This window comes from Diadema antillarum, unplaced genomic scaffold, assembly GCF_040938485.1.
Source record: "Diadema antillarum isolate AM-2024a unplaced genomic scaffold, OU_Dant_1.0 scf00000032, whole genome shotgun sequence".
NCBI lineage: Eukaryota > Metazoa > Echinodermata > Echinoidea > Diadematoida > Diadematidae > Diadema > Diadema antillarum.
This window is the reverse complement of record NW_027270921.1, coordinates 31,702-52,093: the sequence shown is the minus strand read 5'-3', so window position 1 is coordinate 52,093 and position 20,392 is coordinate 31,702. Positions and strand designations below refer to the sequence as shown.

Here is a 20,392-nt window from a genome sequence, read left to right as displayed (position 1 = left end):
CCCTTTTATTCTTCTACACAGTAATGTGACTCAAACGTCTCGCATCATCTACCACTCCAAGAAAGCAAGGTAAACAAAACAACAAAAAAAATCAAGAAAAAGAAATAAACTATTGAAGTCATCATACCACACCTGTAATATAAACAGATCCAGCCAGAGACTCATCTAAATATTGCGGTTATAACGCCTTGCGATCAAGACTAGTTATTAAATGTCCGACGAGAGGTAAACATGGCGGTTGCCAGTGAGCTGCAGTGGGTGCCAGAAACCCTCTACAATGCCGCCATATCTGCCGTTGTTTCGACGTATTCACGACACAGGAAAGAGCTTAGACCACTACCTGAAAACATCCAGTTCGATATATATTACAAAGTAAGTTATACGTGATTAATTTGGTGAGGGAATTCGCAAGCAGCTGTTCTGGGCGCTTGCTGTTTGCAACTCACACTGCCCAACGCAGTCAAGTATCCTATGCGACTGTATGCGCGATATGCGTATGCCCATGCCATTTTTCTGGTCCTGTCTTGTCAACGTCAACAGTATCAACACGCGATAGGATGTGTTGCTAAAAGTTTACTTTTTTTTTTTTTTTAAATTGTGCGTGGGTGTTTCTGTTAAAATTAGCAAATTATGTTTAGAAACCACTGAAGTCCAGGTCTAGTCAGCAGTGTAATATTGAAAAGTGTAAAGTAAAACCTATTTTTATACTTTAAATCCTAACCACGTCAGTGTGACTTGGCAAAAAAGGGAGCTAATTTTAGTCCCTTCATGAACTCCAACCATGAACCATGTCCATAGCATGGTCATGGAGCTGTTTTAAGACATTTTTTTTTTTTTTTTATTATTGAGCAGCTAAAAGAAATAATTGCAAAGATAATTTGATCTAAACCTCTGAGTCTGACTGAGATGCTGCATCCACTGTGTTTATAAATCAAGCCAAACCAACCAAAGCCAACCACAAAAACCTCTTTGTTGTGATGTCAATTAGACTAATCATTAAAAATATTTCATGTGACCGTGAAACCCATAAATTGTATCTAAAAAGAGTAAGACGGCAAAAAGAGAACTTGAGACCTTTCAGTGTCAGTGACCCTGCCAATATCTTGTTGAAGTGAATAAAGTGCATGGGTGGAAATGGCATGAAGAATTATCAATGAAATTGGACATAAGGGATGCATTTACTACGCTGCATGCAAGTATTATCTGTGCCAATCTTCTTCAATATAATTCATAACAGAGATAAGGTAGAGATCAATACAGTACACATTGTATGGCGTATGGCTGTGGTTAAACTAGTCCACAAGAATGTTTACAACCTTTGAAAAGGTCAGTTATCATAGTTTTAATGCAAAGAATCTCCTGTAGAAAAGCGAGTGGTGCCTTCCTTGTGGTAATTACCCTACACAGTCAACTCCTAATCTTTTATGCTCTTCTGTCTGCCGAGATAGGGTTGTATTGTAGATTTTTGCCATTTTGTTTAATCACTAGCTAAATAGTACAATCGCAGCAAAATGCACTTTTGAAAAAAATATGTAACATAAATGTTACTGGCATTACTGATTTCCCCCATGATAACAGCAGTATGATGAGGTGTTATACAATGCAGTTCAATGATAAGGCATCATTTAAATGTAGTCACAGTTGGATATTGGCATTTGTAATGGACCATTACAAATGCCAATTTTGGTTTTGCATTGTTCTGATATTGTGTTTTCTAGTCTTTTTGTATGAATAGCACCAGTGCGCTTAGATAACACCAGTGCCATATAAAAAGTGCTATATAAATGCAAAATTATTATCATTATTACCATTATATGTTTTTCTTGTTTCTGGTACAGCTTTACAAGCAAGGGAGACTATGCCAATTAGGAATGGAATTTTGTGAGCTTGACATCTTTGCAAAGGTCCTCAGAGTCAATGACAAAAGGTGAGAAGCATCTAATCTCTTCCAGCCAAGTACTGCATGCCTGTTAGTGCTTTTCATTATTCCAAGATGCAAGATTTACTCTTATTGTCAATTGTGATATTTTTTTTTTAGATTTTCATCATTTTCTGTATCATTTGGTTATGGTGAAGACAATGTTTTAGTGATTGTTTTCAATTTTATGCCCCTTGAAGGCATTTGAAGGCACATATACCAGTTTAATTTCAATATTTGTCACAAATTTAGATAGTTCTGATTATTGAGATGACATTTCCATAAATACCATAATGCAATCTAGATATTCAATTTCAAATTCAAGTAATTATTTTAATATATTGACAAAATGGTGCATACTATTTTCAAATTTTCAAAAAATGTAATTGTTCTATATATCTCAAAAGTTCACTGTAACAAAAGAAAACTGCGAGGCCCGAGGATGTTGTTACAATGGGAGTCACCATATGGTACCAAATAGTAAGTGCATACCTATGTGCTTGCCTTCTTTGTGTGAGACCATTTGGATTGACTTCAGTAAAAGAGGAGAAGAAACCAAATATTGTACTGACTTATTCATTCCAAAAGGGACTATTGTGTCAGATAGATCAAGTTTACTGCTTTGGTATCAAATACTACCTGCATGTATGATAATTGTGCTCTTAAAAAGAAAAGAAAAAGGCATTTTTATGCTTTGATCAATTTTTTTTTCTGTTGTTGTTGGTAAAGATTTGCTGGATAGGTAGTACCACAGTGGTGATATGAGATGCCTGCATGTGTCTTTGTACCCTTGACTATGCATGCTGCTAACAGATGTGTGCAACCCCAGCCTTGGTTATTCCAGGGAGGTTGGATTCTCTGTCTGCCTATGTGTATGTTAATTTGTTTGGCCATCTGTTTGTCTGTATGTCTGTCTGTCTCTCTCTCTCTCTCTCTCTCTCTATTGGTCGATCTCAAGTGCTGCTATTCTGCTATCATACATGTAACGGTAGTGGTACAATTGTACATGTATCTTTGAAAAACATTTGTCATCTGGGTGTGCTTATTTATAAGATTTTTAGCATGTCTTCTGTAGCACAATATGTTCCATTGTGAATATATTCAACATTGCACCATTTATACATTCCCTTGAGTTTATATAACACATCTGCTGTTTGAATTAAGTGCTCTTATTTGACAGACCATACAATGATGCTCGAATGCCCTACTGTACAAGATTTCATCAAAGAATAGTTCATGTCAAGCCAATATATCGGTAATTGATAGCACAATGATTCAACATAAATTATTATCCTATAGTAAGTAAACAAAATTGTATGATTATGATATCAATATGACAGTGTGAATATGATAAATGTAGAATGACAGCATTTTATAACATTTAATTGTATACCATATACAAAGAATATAAAAACTGTACATCGAACATATGAGCAATACAAGAAAACTGCTACATTTTGACCATAAGCAAAAAAACCCCACCAAACCCCCCCCCCCCAAAAAAAAAAAACAAAAAACAACCCAACAACAACAAACAAACAAAACTGAACATGAAAACAGTTTAAATTTCAGTATATGGGAGATCACCACAAACTGCTGGTCTTTCAAGGGCAATTTGCGAGATTTACAGATGGTTAATACTTCATTAATAAAATAATTTGCCTGTAGTACAGACCCCTGTGCTTATGACACTGTGAATGTAGAATTCTATTTATGATTTGCTGCCATATTGTTGTATCCTTCAGACATTTTCTCCACCACTGTTTCCAAGCCCTGATGGACCACGGAGTCAAAGTTGCCAAAGTTTTAGCCGACTCGTACGCCACTCATGCCTCAATAGATGGACAAAATGCCGACAGAGTCAGTAGAACAGTGCAACTTGGCTTTTCGCTTGGTAAGTCTGGCGTCCTCGTCTTTCATATTGCTTTGTAAGAGCTGTAAAGATTAAACGTGCAGCTCCCAGCTTTATAATTTGAGTTGGCTTTCGATGGAAAGTCAGAGTAGCATCAAACCCAACTGACCAAGAGAATCTGTAACAGTTTTTATACTACATGTAGTTACGTACAAAACAAAAAAATGAAAAGGTAGTTGCAGTGATTGCTGCTGTTGTGTGGAAAACATGGTAAATTTAAAAATTCTATGATTTTCTTATCCTATGTATGACTGAAATGAATCTTGTATCATTCTGTTTCTCTGTATCTGTTAGATCTGACCTGAACATGACTGAAACATTACACTTCAACCTTTTTTTTATCATTTTGTTGTTGTTGTTTTTTTGGCAGAAAATGCCCATTACAATGAAATCAACACTATTGTAAATGATGGTGAAATCTAGTGTGATATCCAAGTGCTTGGGAATGATTGCTACCCATTTATGTACAACTGCACAGGCTCTAAATTTAAATTTCTTGTGACCACTTTGTACACTTGGCTGGTGTTTGCATTGTAGAAACTACATACTTTGTTCCTCAACAGTGACGTGTACTGTGTGTCTGTTTCAGTGAATCAAATGGATGGTATAGTATTGGTCGAGGTGAGGATTCAGCCTTTAACTTTTTGTGAGATACTTGGAAACCACTTTATGAAATGTCATAGAACATACAATCCAAGAGGAATTCAGAGTTCATTTGATGAAAATAGGCTCTGAAATGGCAGAGATATCCAAAAGCAAAGTAAAACAAAGCAATCCTTATAAAAAAAGGTGGGTCCCATCTTGTATTAGGATCATTTTGTTCTTGGATATCTCAGCCATTTCAAGACCAATTTTCATCAAATAAACTTTGAATTCCTCATAGAAAGTATATGCTCCTTCATATTTCTTCAGAGGTTTCTCATTATCTCAAAAATCATCAGGTAAAAACATCGGAAACCTGAAGCTCCATCTCAACTAAAACTGTACCATCTCTTTAGCTTCATGGGCAATGGAGCATTGATTATAGGGCAGCCCATCACAGCTACCAAAACTCGGAAAAGTTGTCAAATTCTGATTTTCTGGAAGCTTTCTGGGTGCCGAGTGACTCAGCAGTTTTCACCACAAGTGTCACTTTGATGGGTGTCTCATTGATCCAATCTAAATATTTGTCAATTCAGCGGATGGTATGTTATACACTGTACCATGCATGCTTTTATACTGAGATCAACTGTGGTACCGTCCAGAAGAAATAGTTTTGTCTCCAGAGGACACAAATTTTTACTTACACGTTGTATATACATGTACGCACTTGCACAAAAGCTATCCTGTCTTAGACGTGTGTGAGGGTCCACACACTCACACGCATTTCACAGTGCGATAATCTTCAAAACTTGAAGCTGCACTCTACCTGGAAGAAGAAGAAGAAGAGTGATAGTGCTGTCGTGATTATTGCACATGCCGTCCACATGAAATCCCCTATTGCAGTAGAAAACAGGATGCAGTGTTACTTATGTGACACTAAGGGAAATATATACTAAATGATGTGTTTAACGATAATAATAATAATAATGGTGATGATGGTGATGATAATAATGATAACAATAATAACAACAATGATAATAAAATTTAAAGATATGATGTTAACTTCTTAATCAGACAATAAACTTGTGAGTGCTAAGGTAGAGCCATGGACAAGATTGTGTGAATGGCGATAAATCGGAATGTGTATGTACAATTCATATATGGGTATGGTTATTTCTTCTTTTTTTTCGGTGGGGGGGGGGGGGAATTGTATTGTATAAATTCCTTTCATAGTTTCCACAGGCTTGTTTATTTATTTTTTTTTTTACTAGACATATTAGAATGTATTGAAGTACAAAAACTCTAAAGAAACCATCCAAGCACGACAGTTATTGATTCAAAGAATTGTTGCACAATCACTCTGGATAGTCCAAATAGTTGTATATAGCTAAGCACACTTTTTTTCAGAAATTCCAAGCTAATTTTGTAATAATACTAAGTATGGAAGAGAAACATAAGAATCAGTGAAGCACTGTATGTCTTGTGTTCAATAATACAACAAAGGCTAAGTATAGGCATTGTGTTTTGAGTGTGAATATTAGAAGTGAGCTCTGGAGTGAGGCTATAAGCACCATCAAGATGGATGCAGTATCTGCATGTGTGTGTGTGTGTGTGTGTGTGTGTGTGTGTGTGTATGTATGTATGTGTAAAGGAGGAGGGCCCTTATCAGCATTATGAATCATATTATACACATCATGAAGGAGTGCTCTGATCCATACAAGATGTGTTTACCACAAAATCCAATGCTGACTCACAGCTTTTCTGTGAGATATTTTCTCCCCCCTCCCCCCCCCCCCCCCCCCCCGATGTCCATTTGATGACTGTATGCACCGAGCAAGTGTTTCATTTGAAAACAATCGCCTGATGAATTGTTTAATTTTTCAGTATTCAGTTTACCTCTTAAAAGTGATAAATCATATGACATTGTTTATCACTGGAAATTCGATAGCTCGTTTTGGTGACTCATTTTGCAGATTCACTTAGCATTTTTTCTTTGTCTGTGAACATGTGTCACTCTGTGTTTGTTTGTTTGTTTATTTGCTTGTGTGTGTGTGAAGTGTGTGTGAACATGTGTCACTCTGTATTTGTTTGTTTGTTTGTTTGTTTGTTTGCTTGTGTGTGTGTATGTGTGTGTGTGTGTGTGTTTGTTTGTTTGTGTGTGTGTTTGTGTGTGTGTGTGTGTGTGTGTGTGTGTGTGTTTATTTGTTAAAGTGCATAGAATGGAGAAGTTTATACTGGTAGAATCCCTTCTGTGAGCTGTTTTCATGCATGTCCAGGGAATGAATTAGGCTCTCTGGAGCCTGAAATGACAACTTACAGTGTATCATCTGAGAGTTTAGTTTTAAAAGCAATCTTATAGTGAGAGTTTGAAAGAAGCCTTTTAAAAATACAGATATCAGTGGACTAGCATACAATGTACAACTGTACATGTATATCATTTAAATGTTGCCATCTCTCATTGCCAAACCAGGAAATGATTCCATCCAAATTTTGGCACAGGCTACATGCTTTTGTGCACATATTGTTGTCATGAAATAAGATTAGCTGATGATGTCATCCGTTCATGGGTCTCACATTGTCCTGCACACAAATCTTCACAAAATTTCCTGTGTAGAAAAGCCTTCCATTCTGTGCATCATAATATTGTTAGTGTTGTAATAATGGCAAATATTTCGAGGGTTTTTTAATTTTGGTGAATTTTGCAAGTTGGATGCTAATCGCAATTTTAACAACACATGCAATCTGATTCAGACATACAATGTAAATGTGATATTGCAGGGGTACATTTGTCCATTCATTACTTGACTCCGTGATTGCAAATTTAACGACTCACAAAATTGTCGGGAAGTTGCGATTTGCAAAAAATTACACTCTTGAGATATATGGCGTATACAATAATCTGGCAACTCCCTGAGGAGAACAGCATTACAGTTGCTAATTTTCAACCCAAAATATGATACAAATGTATGTTTATTTTTTGTGTACATTCCAGTGGAAGAGTATTGAGACAATGGCTTTATTTATTCATCTTATTTGCATGTAATGTGGTTGCTACGAATGTGCTCTTCCATTAAAATACAGGAGTCTTACAGGAAGTCTATCAATTTAAATGAAATGTTTGCCATCGTATGTATGTTTGATTTTAGAGGTAACTGGAATGTGGAGTGGAATATGCACTTCAAGCATTTAAAGAAAATATTTAGAACTTAAGGGGATATTGTCATTTTCGTTGTTGCAGGCATGGGCAGTTTGCATGGAAATTTAATTCATGCTACTCTGATTCAAAATTACATCTACAAAACATCTCTGAAAAAAAAATGGAAGTGCATGGAGAAGAATCTGCTACTAGCACTTCAGAGAAACTCTGACCTCCTGCATTTAATTCCATTAACCCATCCTTTGTATCAATTTCTCTGTCCTTCTTTTTCATCTTTCAATCTGTCTCTAATCCAATTGTCTGCCTGCATGCTTCTCTCTCTCTCTCATTCTTTAACTCTGTACAATCCAGGCGGCTTTCTGTCTGAGGCGGGGTGGTTCTGCGACGCAGAGAAAGTCTACGAGGCCTGTCTGAGGTTATGTAAGCCCAAGACAGACCAGCAAAGACTGATGTGGGCCTTTGAATGCACCACAAGGTGAGTCTTTTGTTGTTGTTGTCACTTTGCATTTTTTAATGTGTAGTACTAATAGTTGATCCCAGGGACCATGTTGTAAAGGATGGTAATTGATTCAAAATTGCACAGCCCCTGAGATTAGCTTCTCATCTGAATGCACCAAAAATCAGTTGCAATGCCTTGTGATACAAGGCCTTGGTGTGGAAAGTGTGAAAAAAAAATACAACAATCTTTTTGTTATTCTTCTGCTCATTTGATTTTAATAGTCAAAGTCAATTTTGTAAAGTGAGCAGCCAGATGAAATGTCTGAATATAGCTTAAAGCTACAAAGTTAATTTACCAATTTGTACGGTACCTGTGTAAGTTCACCTGTAAGATGTAAAGGTGCACTACAGTATTAATGTTGAAACCAAGGACCAATCAGTAATGCAGTGAAGGTGTGGCTGAAGATCTTCAGAGAATTGGTTATTGTATAGCTTGCCAGTAGCATGGACTATCAAATTTAATTCAAATGGACATGTAATGATCATTATGGTGATGATTATAATGAACAAAAATAACAGTGAAATTGATAATGATTACAAATGTTAATGATATACTCCTACTCATAGTACTAATAGTAAAAATAATCATAATTGTAATTATAGAATAGAGATTATAAAATCATGCCTATTTAGTGCCTAATGCTTTGTGGGAAAGGACTCAACAGGCCATACACTGTTTTTATTTCATATTTTTTTAACTTACTTTCTTACTTACAGCTCATACTCGTACTTAATTCATTAATTACTTACTCCACAAGAAGCGGGCTGTAATGCAGGTGGCCTCAATTCAATTGTGGAGGTTGTGTGTTGCCAATAAACTCCTGTGCCATCCATTCAAATTCAATGGGGCTGTGAAAGCTGACAGGATATTCATTTTAGGGTTTTCACCGTTTTTTTTTTTTTTTTTTGGGGGGGGGGGGGTGGGGTGGGGGGTGGGGGGTGGGGGTGGGGGAGGAGAGGTGGGTTGTTCAGAACGAATGATACCAGGAACTGATCTTGGTACAGTCATGATATTGATTGCTAGGGATATCCTGCTTTGGCAGTAGAGTTTTGTTTCCTTGGCATGTTGGCTCACAATGCAAGGCACCTTGATCTTCTGTGTGCTGCATGTATCACACTTGATGGAAGAGATTGTTTAAAGTTTGTTCAAGTGTATTTCCTGTAGAGAGTGCTTGAAGTCATCAAACTTATACACGTACGTTTATTGTTTTTTTTTTGTGGTTTTGTAATACAATTGTACAATATGAGTGCAGAATTTAATGGCTTTTGCTTGAGTTGCTCAATGTGGATTGGTTTTATGTAAAGTAACACTGATGTAGATTTGTTAAAATCAATGTGTTGTTTTGTCTCACGCACACTTTTTCCTATTCATAATGATGGAAGTTGGGCTCTTAACAATAATAGCAAGCATCGTAAGGTACAGCTGTACCAGTATCAAAAAGATTAAAGCCCAGAAAACCTATACCAAGAATGTAACAGTTATGTTGAGGCACTTTTGTTGATAAACTTATTTTTGATGCTGAAAGTTGAACCATGATTTTACTCACAGTTTGATGCCAGACTTGTCCCACATCTATCTTATCTTGGCTTAAAGAGTATATGCCTTATATGCATATTTGTTGTCCTCTAAATTACTTGCAAGTGAAATCCCCCCCCCCCCCCCAAAAAAAAAAAAATAAAAAAAATAAAAAAAATAAAAAAATAAAATAAAATAAAAATAAAAATAAAAAAAAAATAAAAAAAAAGAGGTGAAAGAAAGGAAGAATTGTAGGAAAAAATCTTGAAAAGCCCTTGCAAAGTCTTTGAATTTTAACTACTCTTCAGGTCTGAACAAACCCTCAAATAGCTTATGCCACAAGTATCAGTAACTCATGCTACGTATGCTGTGACATTAAAGCTAACAGCAGTGAGTGACTACAAGCCTCTTTTGATAGGATTTTAGGGGGAGTACCAGGTAGGTATGATAATGAAACAGTAATGTTATGAAAGGTGATTGTCAAGTTGTCTTCCAGTAGAATTTCATTAAATATCGACAAGATCCATGGAAGCTTTGTGTAAATGCAGTACATTTGCTGTGTGTATGATGCCCTGGACAGGTTAATACATGTTCGGAATGCCAACTGCAAGTACAGCCAGGCCGAGGAGTCCTTCTCGGAGGCCCAAGAACTCTTGGACCAGCTCAAGGCCAGCCGGGTGCCCGTCAACGAGGCGGCGCTGCACGGCGAGATGTGCTCCCTGCTCTTCTCCAAGAGCCACTATGATGAGGCCTACCGGCAGTGCCAGGAGGCGCTGCGCTGCATCAACCCCCGCATGCCGGTCCGCTGTGTCATCGACATCCTGCGGCAGGCGGCCAAGGCCTGCGTGGTCAAGCGAGAGTTCAAGAAGGCTGACCTCCTCATCAAGCATGCCGTATGCCTTGTCAGGTGAGGAAGAGAGAGAGAGAAAAGATAGAATGTAACAGAGATATGGGATCTTAGAATGGGAGAGAAGGAAGGAAGTCTTCTGAAGGAACATTTTCATGCGTGGTTGGAAATGTCAAAACAATTCTGATTTTTTTTTTGAAGGGTTGGTAGAAAACATACTTTAACCCGTTGATGACGAGTCCAGAGTATACTTGGGCAAGCGTCTATGGGAAATGCATGTTGTAGCAAAATCAAACCGTCCTCAATGGGTTAAGGCAATTGTGCGACGGGAATTTAAGAACTTGCTAATTTGTTTTTGAGCCACTCGGCGCGGAAATCTAATTGCACAGAAATTATGACATTGACAGTAGATTAGTGACCAAAGAGAAGACGAACAAAGGCCTTAAATGGACAGATGTAGGATGTATTTTTATTAAATATTCAATGCAGATTTATATTTTAAAAAAAAAGATTTGACCTTTGTCATGGATTTTAAGTGTCCACTGTCATTATGTTATCAACATTTGTGCTAGAGATGATAGTGCCAGTGGTTACCATCATGACAGCTTGGCTTAGAGCAGCAAGGTGGTCATATTAAGAATGGCCATCATAATGATGACGATGATGGTGATGCTGGTGATACAATTGTAATTGGTTTGCGTTGAAGTTACACCATGTTGCAGTAAAAAGGTAGTACCTTAGATTGTAATACATTTGAGTTGGTCATGTAATATCACAAACATCATTGTTTTTAAAATCTCGTTTCCACAGAGAACACTTTGGAGTTAGACATCCCAAGTATTCTGACGTTCTTCTAGATTTTGGCTTCTACTTACTCAATGTTGATTCAATATGTCAGTCCACGGCAGTCTATCAGGTATGGTTACAATCTGATGGTGGTAGAGGCTGTTTTCACCTAATGTGTTGTTGTCGAGGTTTGTTACTCCTGTTTTGACATTCTTGAATACCAGTTTCACTAGTAGAATCTAGAGGCTTATTTCACATGAAAAAGACACTAGAATGGATCTGGCTGAACCCATTGTTTCATGCATTGAAGTCGATAAATTTTGATCTAAAGTCAGCATATTATCACCAATTGATTATGAGATTGCAACTCCATAGCCTTTTTCTTTTGGAATATTTTGAGAATTGTATCAAAATTTTGAAAGTGGAAGAAAGTATGTTATAATATTATCTCCAATGAATTATCATATCCTATTGAAAAAGAAGATTAGATTGCAACTCCATTGCCTTTTTGGAATATTTTGAGAATTGTATCGAAGTTTTGAAATTGGAAGAAAATATGTTGTGATATACATATTTGTCATATAAGACAGAAAGAAGAAGAAGAAGAAGAAGAAGAAGAAGAAGAGGAGGAGGAGGAAGAAGAAGAAGAAGAAGAGGAGGAGGAGGAGGAGGAGGAGGAAGAAGAAGAAGAAGAAGAAGAAGAAGAAGAAGAAGAAGAAGAAGAAGAAGAAGAAGAAGAAGAAGAAGAAGAAGAAGAAGAAGAAGAAGAAGAAGAAGAAGAAGAAGAAGAAGAAGAAGAAGAAGAAGAAGAAGAAGAAGAAGTAGTAGTAGTAGTAGTAGTAGTAGTGGTGGTGAAATGGTTTGTGGTTGGAGATTTAATGTCTAAAGTTGTGATCATGGTTAGTGATGACAGAGCCATGATACTACTATTATATCCAAGCGAGTTATGCGTACTTGGTATGTGATATCTTTTCTCTTCATCTTTGTGTCCATCTCCAGCAAGCGCTAGATATCCGGTTATCTGCCTTTGGGGGCCGAAACCTCCACGTAGCGGTAGCTCACGAAGACCTGGCCTATGCGTCCTATGTGCATCAGTACAGCTATGGCAAGTTTGATGATGCAAAGTGAGTAGCCCACACTCCAGTCACACTCTGAAAATCTGAGTTCTCGTTGCATCAGGGTAGTCTTTAGTAAGGCTTGAGTACTTTCAATTAGAAATCACCTGAAGTGTGCCTACGTGACAATACATAACATGTGTATCAATGAATTAGTCTACGTGAGGGCTCTTCTTTGCAGACCACCACAAAGACACTTTGTATTTTATAACAAATACTGCGATGATATATTACCTCTTCCCAGCCATGCCTTCCTAACAATAGTTACCTAATCCTTGACTCAGGATAATGGAAATTAAATATCCCAAAATCATATATTGACAAAACAATTGAAGTTGAAACATTCTAGATCAAGCACTATGAGTGCCTTTCAAAGACGGATACTGGTGCTATGCAAGAAGCCGTCATTGTTGTATCTGTGTGGGTACCCTTTATGGTATATGATCTTTGCATTTTTAGAAACTATCATTACCAGCTAAATTTGTCATTGATATCAAATTAAGCACAGAAGGCAATGATTCTTGAAGTGTTATTACTTCCAAACAAAATTATGATTGAGATGTACCACTTCTTATGACAATCATTCTAGAATGTGTGTTCACATTTCCTTGGTTCCTATTACAACTACAAAGGTTAGGAGGCGACTGTTGTTTTATATCAGAGTTGAAGTAGAGAAGAGTGTATTTTAGGTGCATTTAGATCAGTCATAATTAGCTGATGGATGATCAATGGTATTTTCATCATTCAGTCATAGTCCATGCAGTGTGTCAGTAACACCAGTCAACGGTGAAAGAGGAGAGGGCGACGGAATGGGATAGCAAGATTTGATCAGTGCAGTATTGAATTAATGTAATGTCAGTCTACCTACGTAGTTTGAAGGCATTTCCCTCCAGATGCTGATTTTGAATTTATTCATTGTGTGGTATCTTTATCAACCCGATGAGGATGGGCTGATTTTGCTACAACACGCATTTCCCATAGACAACTGCCTGAGTATACTCGGGACTTGTCTTCAACGGGTTAATTTCCCCTGTCCTATCTTTTCTGGCTTCCAGTGAGCATGCAGAGAAGGCCATCAGCATCATCACACAAATTCTCCCAGAGAACCACCTCCTGCTTGCCTCGTCACGAAGGGTCAAAGGTGAGTGGGAGGTCAAGCCTGGAGTAATGTCCTATTCCCAGCTGTACTTTGTTTGGCGCTCAGAGTACAACCTACTATACGATAAGATGTTACTGTGGTCACAGGAATCAAAAGTTGCACATAATGTGATTGACTGACCACTCTACTTCATGAGGAATATTAAAGCAAGGCTGCCATTCCCCCCACCCCCTCCCGAACTGCACACATGCTGAATTGTATCATGTAAAGGTTCAGCTTTCTACCTAGTACCAAGTTTGCTAGAAAGAAATGCCAATTGTGGATAAAATACCTTGCTTGGGGATACTGCATTCCATCACTCATCTATAAATTTACATAATCCAGCATGTATGACCTTTCCCAAGGAGGAGCTAAACATATTGCATGTGACAAAGACCCGCTATAGGCTTATTGATAGGAAGCTAGCATCCTGTGCTGAAATGTGGGCGTGCTTAACATTCAGTCTCTAACAGTGTACAGACATGCAGCAATTTGATATGCCTTGACTACTGTCATGTGATGAATCAAATTTAATGTTCCCATATGTCATTGGGATCATGAGAAAACAGACATGCCCTTTAAGTACCTGCAGCTGCACTCTGTAGTAGACTTCATGATTGTTCAAGGTGGTCTCATACAATGGAGCAATTCCCTCTCGGCCCGTCAATAAGCCCTTCCTGTTTATGTTGACACTAAACATGCCCGTTGAGGTCTGGGATACTGCGGAAATGCTCATCTCCCACTGCTGGAATTATTTGACAACCTGCGACAGATAATGGCATTTGACCTCAAACAAGAGACGACTTCTATTATGATAGAAATAACAATGATAATGTAATTAGATATGACTTATATTGTGCCAAATCCACTCTGTAGAGTGCTGAAGGTGCATACATACTATCATTACCCAGGTCACTTGATAGTTTTACATCTATTTTCCTCACTCTCCACTTCCTGGGGAGCATTCCAGCCAGTCGCCATTTTGGGCATGCACACAATGATCAACCAACATTCTCATCCTACCTGGGGGGCGTTTCATCAACGAGTTCGTCGGAGGTTTTCACTGACAAATTTGCTCTCAGCCAATCAGACGCAAGGATTTCAGTAGCTTTTAACAGTTGTCAGTGTAAATCACTGACAAAAAGTTTCATGAAACGGTCCCTGGGTACCCATTTATGCTCCTTGGTAGAGAGCAGCAATGTGGATAAAGTGCCTTGCTGAAGGGCAAACGTGTCGGGCTTCGTTGGGCTCGAACCCACAAACCCAAACCACGCTCATGTGATTCAAAGACGTGGTGCGCTCTTATCCATGTGGCCACGACACCACAATAAATATTGAAAGTAATATAGATAATTCAGTGAAACATTTAGTTGTTAAAATTACAGTGAAAATGAGCAATAAATCATTGTAAAGGATGTTTAAAAAAACACAAACAAACAAAGGCTTGAAATGGATAAAGAAAGAAATTATTGGTTGAAATTAGATGCTGCAGATATAAACCTAAACCATGGAATCAGTGATGCATACGATGAAGTACGCCAAGAGCTGTTTGCAGATACACCGAATTGCATACATATTGATTGCAAAAAACCAAGAGTGTGGCACTGTGCCCTTTGCGTGTAAACAAGATTCATTTTAATGGGACAATGAAAGATCAATTCGTGCCTAGTAACGACATTCCCTCTTTTGCATAAAAAATATGGCTATGCTGTTGAGACAGATATCAGTATGCCTCTGATATGGAGGCAATGTATCTCATTCAAAGCATATTACTTGTGGACATGTTTGAGTGCATCCTTGCAGTCTCTGAATGTAGTACCAGCACTATGCCTTGCGCTTGAAGAGACAATTCAGTTTTATAGGACACTTACAGAGCACTGTAGACCTAGCTCCTCCCAGGGGCACGGAGGATATTTGCCTTAACTTATCTCTGTGTCAGGTGTGGTGAATTTATATATTTCATGAAAATATGAAGATTTGTGCAAGCCACTCTGTATAGTCATTATTCACAGAGCAGGGATAAAAATTGCATTAAACAAAGCTTTAAAGATTGATATCTTTTTAATATATTGTCTGATATTCTTCAGAATTCTTTGTTAGTTTGTTTGTTTCCACTAACCTTTCTGCATGCCCTGAATCCATGTACTTGTTTGGGGGTTTGGGGAGGTTTCTCCAATAAGACCTCTGTGACAATCTACATTCAAAAAATTTGATGGCAGAACGAGTTAACTTCATTCTTGTGAGTTTGAGATATTTACGAATGAACCTGTTTAAAAACAAAGAAAATGCAAAGAAAAATATGGGATGTTTTCAATCATGTCTTCAAGAATTTTCTAGTCATGCAACAAGTGAGATATCACTGGAAAGATGCTATTTTGGTCTATCTGATGGTTGGCCTACTTTGAAATGTTTGCAAATGGTGATTAACCCATTTTGCAAGGATCAAATTCCTAAATCTAATAATGAATACTATATACGCCATATATTTAGCGAGTCTAAATTTCGTGAATCGGGACTTCCGGACGATTGCGTGAGGGGTTAAATTTGCGATCGTGGAGTACAGTGCTGAACAGAAAAATGTATACGTGCACGTCACATTCATATCGGGATTGGAGTCAATATTTTCGAGTGTCTTTAAATTCACAAGTAGCACCTGACTTGCGAAATTCGCAAAAATAAAAACCTCGCGAAATATTTGGCGCATACAGTAACAGATCACATTTTTTTTTTTGGTTTTCCTAGCCCTGATCCTAGAGGAGATAGCCATTGACTCCCATGACAAGGCCATGGAGACCAAACTCCTCCAGGAGGCCCATGACCTCCACCAGAGCTCCCTCAACCTCGCCAAGCAGGCCTTTGGCGAGTTCAACGTCCAGACGGCCAAGCACTACGGCAACCTGGGGCGGCTCTACCAGTCCATGAGGAAATTCAAGGTACTTTTGTCTATTTGATTTCTTTGGATAACTTCATGTTGAGTAAATTTGGTTATTAATGGATTCAAGGAATAGTATAGTATTGGTTGAATTGAGGATTTAGCTTTCAACTTTTTGTGAGGTACTTACAAACCACTTTCTGAATGTGAAAGTGCATATAATTCTAAGAGGAATTCAAAGTTCATTTGATGAAAATCGGTTTTGAAATGGCTGAGATATTCAAAACAATGTAAAACAAAGCAATCCTGATAAAAGTTGGGTCCCAACTTTTAATGGGATTGCTTTGTTTTTGGACATGTCAGCCATTTCAAAACTTCAAATAAAATAAACTTCGAATTCCTCTCAGAATTATACGCTCTTTCATATTTCATAAGAGGTCTCTCATTATCTTAACAATATCATCACAAAAAGTTGGAAACCTGAAGCCCCACCTCAACTGAAACTGTACCGTCAGCATGTTAGGTTTCCCATAGGTGACAAAACTATACAAGAAATTTCAGTCATTATGAAAATGTAGATGGAAGATGTGATTCCTTGTTAGTGTGTGTGTGTACATATGTGTGTGTGTGTTGTAACATTGTTCAAGGCAACAGTGCACTCTACTTGAAAAGTCAATTAAATTGCCATGTAACATTGATATTAAAGATTGATGTCTCATTAGATTGATTTTGGATAAGTAAATTGGCTGATTCCTTAATAATGCACACATGTGAATCGTATTACAGATTCATATTAAAAACATTGTCAAACATCTCCATCGATCTCCACAGATGGCTGAAGAGATGCACGTCCGTGCAATAAAGATCAAGGAAAAACTGCTGGGGGAAGAAGACTATGAGGTCGCCCTGTCCGTGGGTCATCTGGCGTCGCTGTACAACTACGACATGAAGCTCTACGCCAAGGCAGAGGAACTCTACCTAAGGTCCATAGAGATAGGTGAGCACCACAGCGATTCTCTTGTTTTTTAATACAACTTACCGAATGTTTTCCTGTCGCAGGGGGGAATTTACTCCAAACTAAGGATGCTGTTTGGAACAAAAGCGGTGACAGATCAAGCAATATGGCAGTTCTTTCAAGTACAGCATGAAATACGTCTCTTAAGAATCCCGAGAGCAGTTTCAAATGGCCATCTGGTTCATGCCTTTCATGCTGTCAACATCAAAACTTTTTTCTTTTTTTTTCTATACGAAAAAGACAAAAAATTCATGTTTATACCCCCGCCAAACGAAGTTTGAAGGGGGTATATAGGAATCAGCGGACGGTCGGGCGGTCGGTCGGGCGGTCGGTCGGGCGGTCGGTCGGGCGGTCGGGCGGTCGGTCCGTTGCAAATCTTGCGTCGCGAACTACTTCCTCAGTTTTCAACCGATTCCCATAAAACTTGGCACAGATGTGTGCCTTGGGTTGTAGATGTGCAAGACGTATTTTTTGACAGTACCCAAAAGTACGTTGCCATGGTAACGGCATATTATGGGCAAAAATGGGTACAAATCTTGCGTCGCGAACTCCTCCCACAGTTTTTGATCAGTTTTTATGAAATTAGGTACAGATGTTCATCTGAATATGTTAATGTGCAAGACACATATTTCCGCAGTGGCAAAAAGTGCGTTGCCATGGTAACGGCATGTTATTGGTAAAATATTGGGCAAAATGCTTCATGGCAAAACTGCTTCATCAGTGTTCTTCCAATTCTCATGGAATTCATATTGAATGTTTGTCTTAGGATATAGGTCAGCAGACACATTTCTTGACAGTGACAACAAGTATGTTGCCATGGTAACAGCTCACATATTATGAGCCAAAATGATGGAAAATTTTGTGTTGCAAACTACTTCCTCAGTTTTTGCCCAATTTCCATGAAACTTGGTACAGATGTGTGCCTTTGGTTGTAGATGTGCAAGACGCATTTTTCGACAGTACCCGAAAGTACGTTGCCATGGTAACGGCATATTAATGGCAGAAGATCAAGGAAAGATCTTGCGGATTTAACTACTTCCTCAGTTTTTTGACCAAAGCTTATGAAATGTGGCACACACCTTGATCTTGGTGGGAAGATGTGGAAGACATATTTTTCGGACGTGTCGGAAGCTGCGTTGCCATGGTAACGGCATATAAACGGCAGAAGATCAAGGAAAGATCTTGCGGATTGAACTACTTCCTCTGTATTCGACTGAAGCTCATGAAATGTGGCACACACATTGGTCTTGGTGGGAAGATGTGCAAGACATATTTTTTGGACGTGTCGGAAGCTACGTTGCCATGGTAACGGCATATTATGGTGGAAGATCAAGGAAAGATCTTGTGGATTGAACTACTTCCTCAGTTTTTGACAAAAGCTTATGAAATGTGGCACACACAATAGTCTTGGTGGGAAGATGTGCAAGACATATTTTTCGGACGTGTCGGAAGCTGCGTTGCCATGGTAACGGCATTTAAATGGCAGAAGATCAAGGAAAGATCATTCCTTGGGTAAGACTATCGTCACGGGGCGGGGGTATTAATCACCTTCAGTGATATTTCTAGTATTATTCTGTTTCTTTTTTCATAACTTTCCATATTAACGGAGATTTGTGAGGGCATCATATTCTGTATAATTTTTTTTACTTTTTTTTTTTCAAAGTTATAAGAGACATGCTTATTATCACCTGGGAGAAAATTTGCCTGCATTGAGCCAGTGGAGGTAACAAGTGATTTGCCCCACATAAGAATGTGTATTACTGATAGTATCATCATCAACCTGACATGGAAACCTAAAGGCATTTTTTTTAATGGTAATGAAAATATTTCAAGTTTTATCCTACTTTTATAGCCTCTTACCTTGACAACCCTCACCCATTCTGTAATGCTTTGGAAATTTTAAAAAGAGAAATAGTGTCAAACTGTATTGATGTTTTTCCTCCTGCTCTGCTGCAGGCAAGAAGCTCTTTGGCTCAGGCTACAGTGGGCTGGAGTATGACTACCGGGGGCTGATCAGCCTCTACTATAACACCCGCAACCACTCGCGCATGTACGAGTTCCAGGAGGTGCTGAATCACTGGAACAACGTGCGGGAGGGAAGCAATGGGCCAGTGGACATCCTGGAGTACCTGGCCAACTGCCGCAGCGAGCTGACCACCAAGGAGGTCATCGACAAGTTCTTCAAGCAGGACTAGTGACCGCTGCTGGAAGGAGGCGGCGGCAGTGGGGAGGAGGAGGTGGAGGAGGGAAGAGGAGGCCCTCGTGTGTGCCAACGTGGGATAGTGTGGCTTCTGCGCTGTCTCAGCTGCTAATCTCGTGGGGGGCAGTGCATTGTCTCTGGGTCTTGAACGAAGACTATACACTCCAAAGAAAGCCTGGCCTTGGATTATCACCACTGTCTCACTATACTCACGATTATTATCATCACACTAATGCAGGCGGTCTGATATCATCTCGTTCTACACTTTACGATATATTAGGGAGTATCAGATCAGAAGTTTCTTCCATGCCCGTATGTCCAGCGAGGAGGACCTTTACGTTTGTTCATATCCTTTGCCTGTTCATTCGAGCTCTGTATCCCACAGCACAAATTCATGCACTGCCTAAAACAGAGAATACACTTTTCCCCTACACCGATGCATTTATTGTGATTATAAGGTGTGCATGTCAAGGGGAAACCGGCTCTCGGCCATGGAGCTGGACAAGACTTATGTGTGCTTACTGGAGCTTGAGACTCTCCATTAGGGAAAAGCTTGTGCTAAAGTTGATTTGCGAAAGCAGAAACGACTGACATTCTGGTCACTCATTTGCTCTGTATGTACATTATTTGGAGAGAAGTGCTCGTGAATTATAAATTGCTATTCAGCTGTCATGTTTGGTTGACTCTGTTCTTTGCTCAATTTTGCTGTACAACGAAAAAAAAAAAATATTGCTGAACGACGAGTGGCATAGTAAGATGAATAGTGACGTCCCTGAGTTGTCCCCCTCCATTCTGTGTTAGGCTTTCAGTGCTTTAAAGGTGTTGAAAAAGGATGC

At 38.7% G+C, this 20,392-nt stretch overlaps 1 protein-coding gene across 1 annotated transcript; it reads left to right on the top strand.

Moving 5' to 3' along the window:
- The first annotated feature begins 230 nt into the window (after window positions 1-230).
- Window positions 231-20,163, top strand: LOC139741816 (amyloid protein-binding protein 2-like). The gene is made up of 11 exons (XM_071652403.1): window positions 231-372; window positions 1,839-1,927; window positions 3,664-3,812; window positions 7,921-8,044; window positions 10,164-10,490; window positions 11,241-11,346; window positions 12,216-12,340; window positions 13,387-13,472; window positions 16,212-16,402; window positions 17,173-17,338; window positions 19,313-20,163. Exons 1-11 carry the CDS (start codon window positions 232-234, stop codon window positions 19,549-19,551), a joined length of 1,743 nt encoding a protein of 580 aa, XP_071508504.1. The 5' UTR covers window position 231; the 3' UTR covers window positions 19,552-20,163.
- The last annotated feature ends 229 nt before the right edge of the window (window positions 20,164-20,392 follow it).

Bases quoted from the DNA above. Each gene is read 5' to 3' on its own strand.
- LOC139741816 (XM_071652403.1), top strand. From the start codon at position 232: ATGGCGGTTGCCAGTGAGCTGCAGTGGGTGCCAGAAACCCTCTACAAT. The intron at 1,928-3,663 runs GTGAGAAGCATC...TGTATCCTTCAG, and splicing joins CTCAGAGTCAATGACAAAAG to ACATTTTCTCCACCACTGTT. The intron at 16,403-17,172 runs GTACTTTTGTCT...CGATCTCCACAG, and splicing joins AGTCCATGAGGAAATTCAAG to ATGGCTGAAGAGATGCACGT.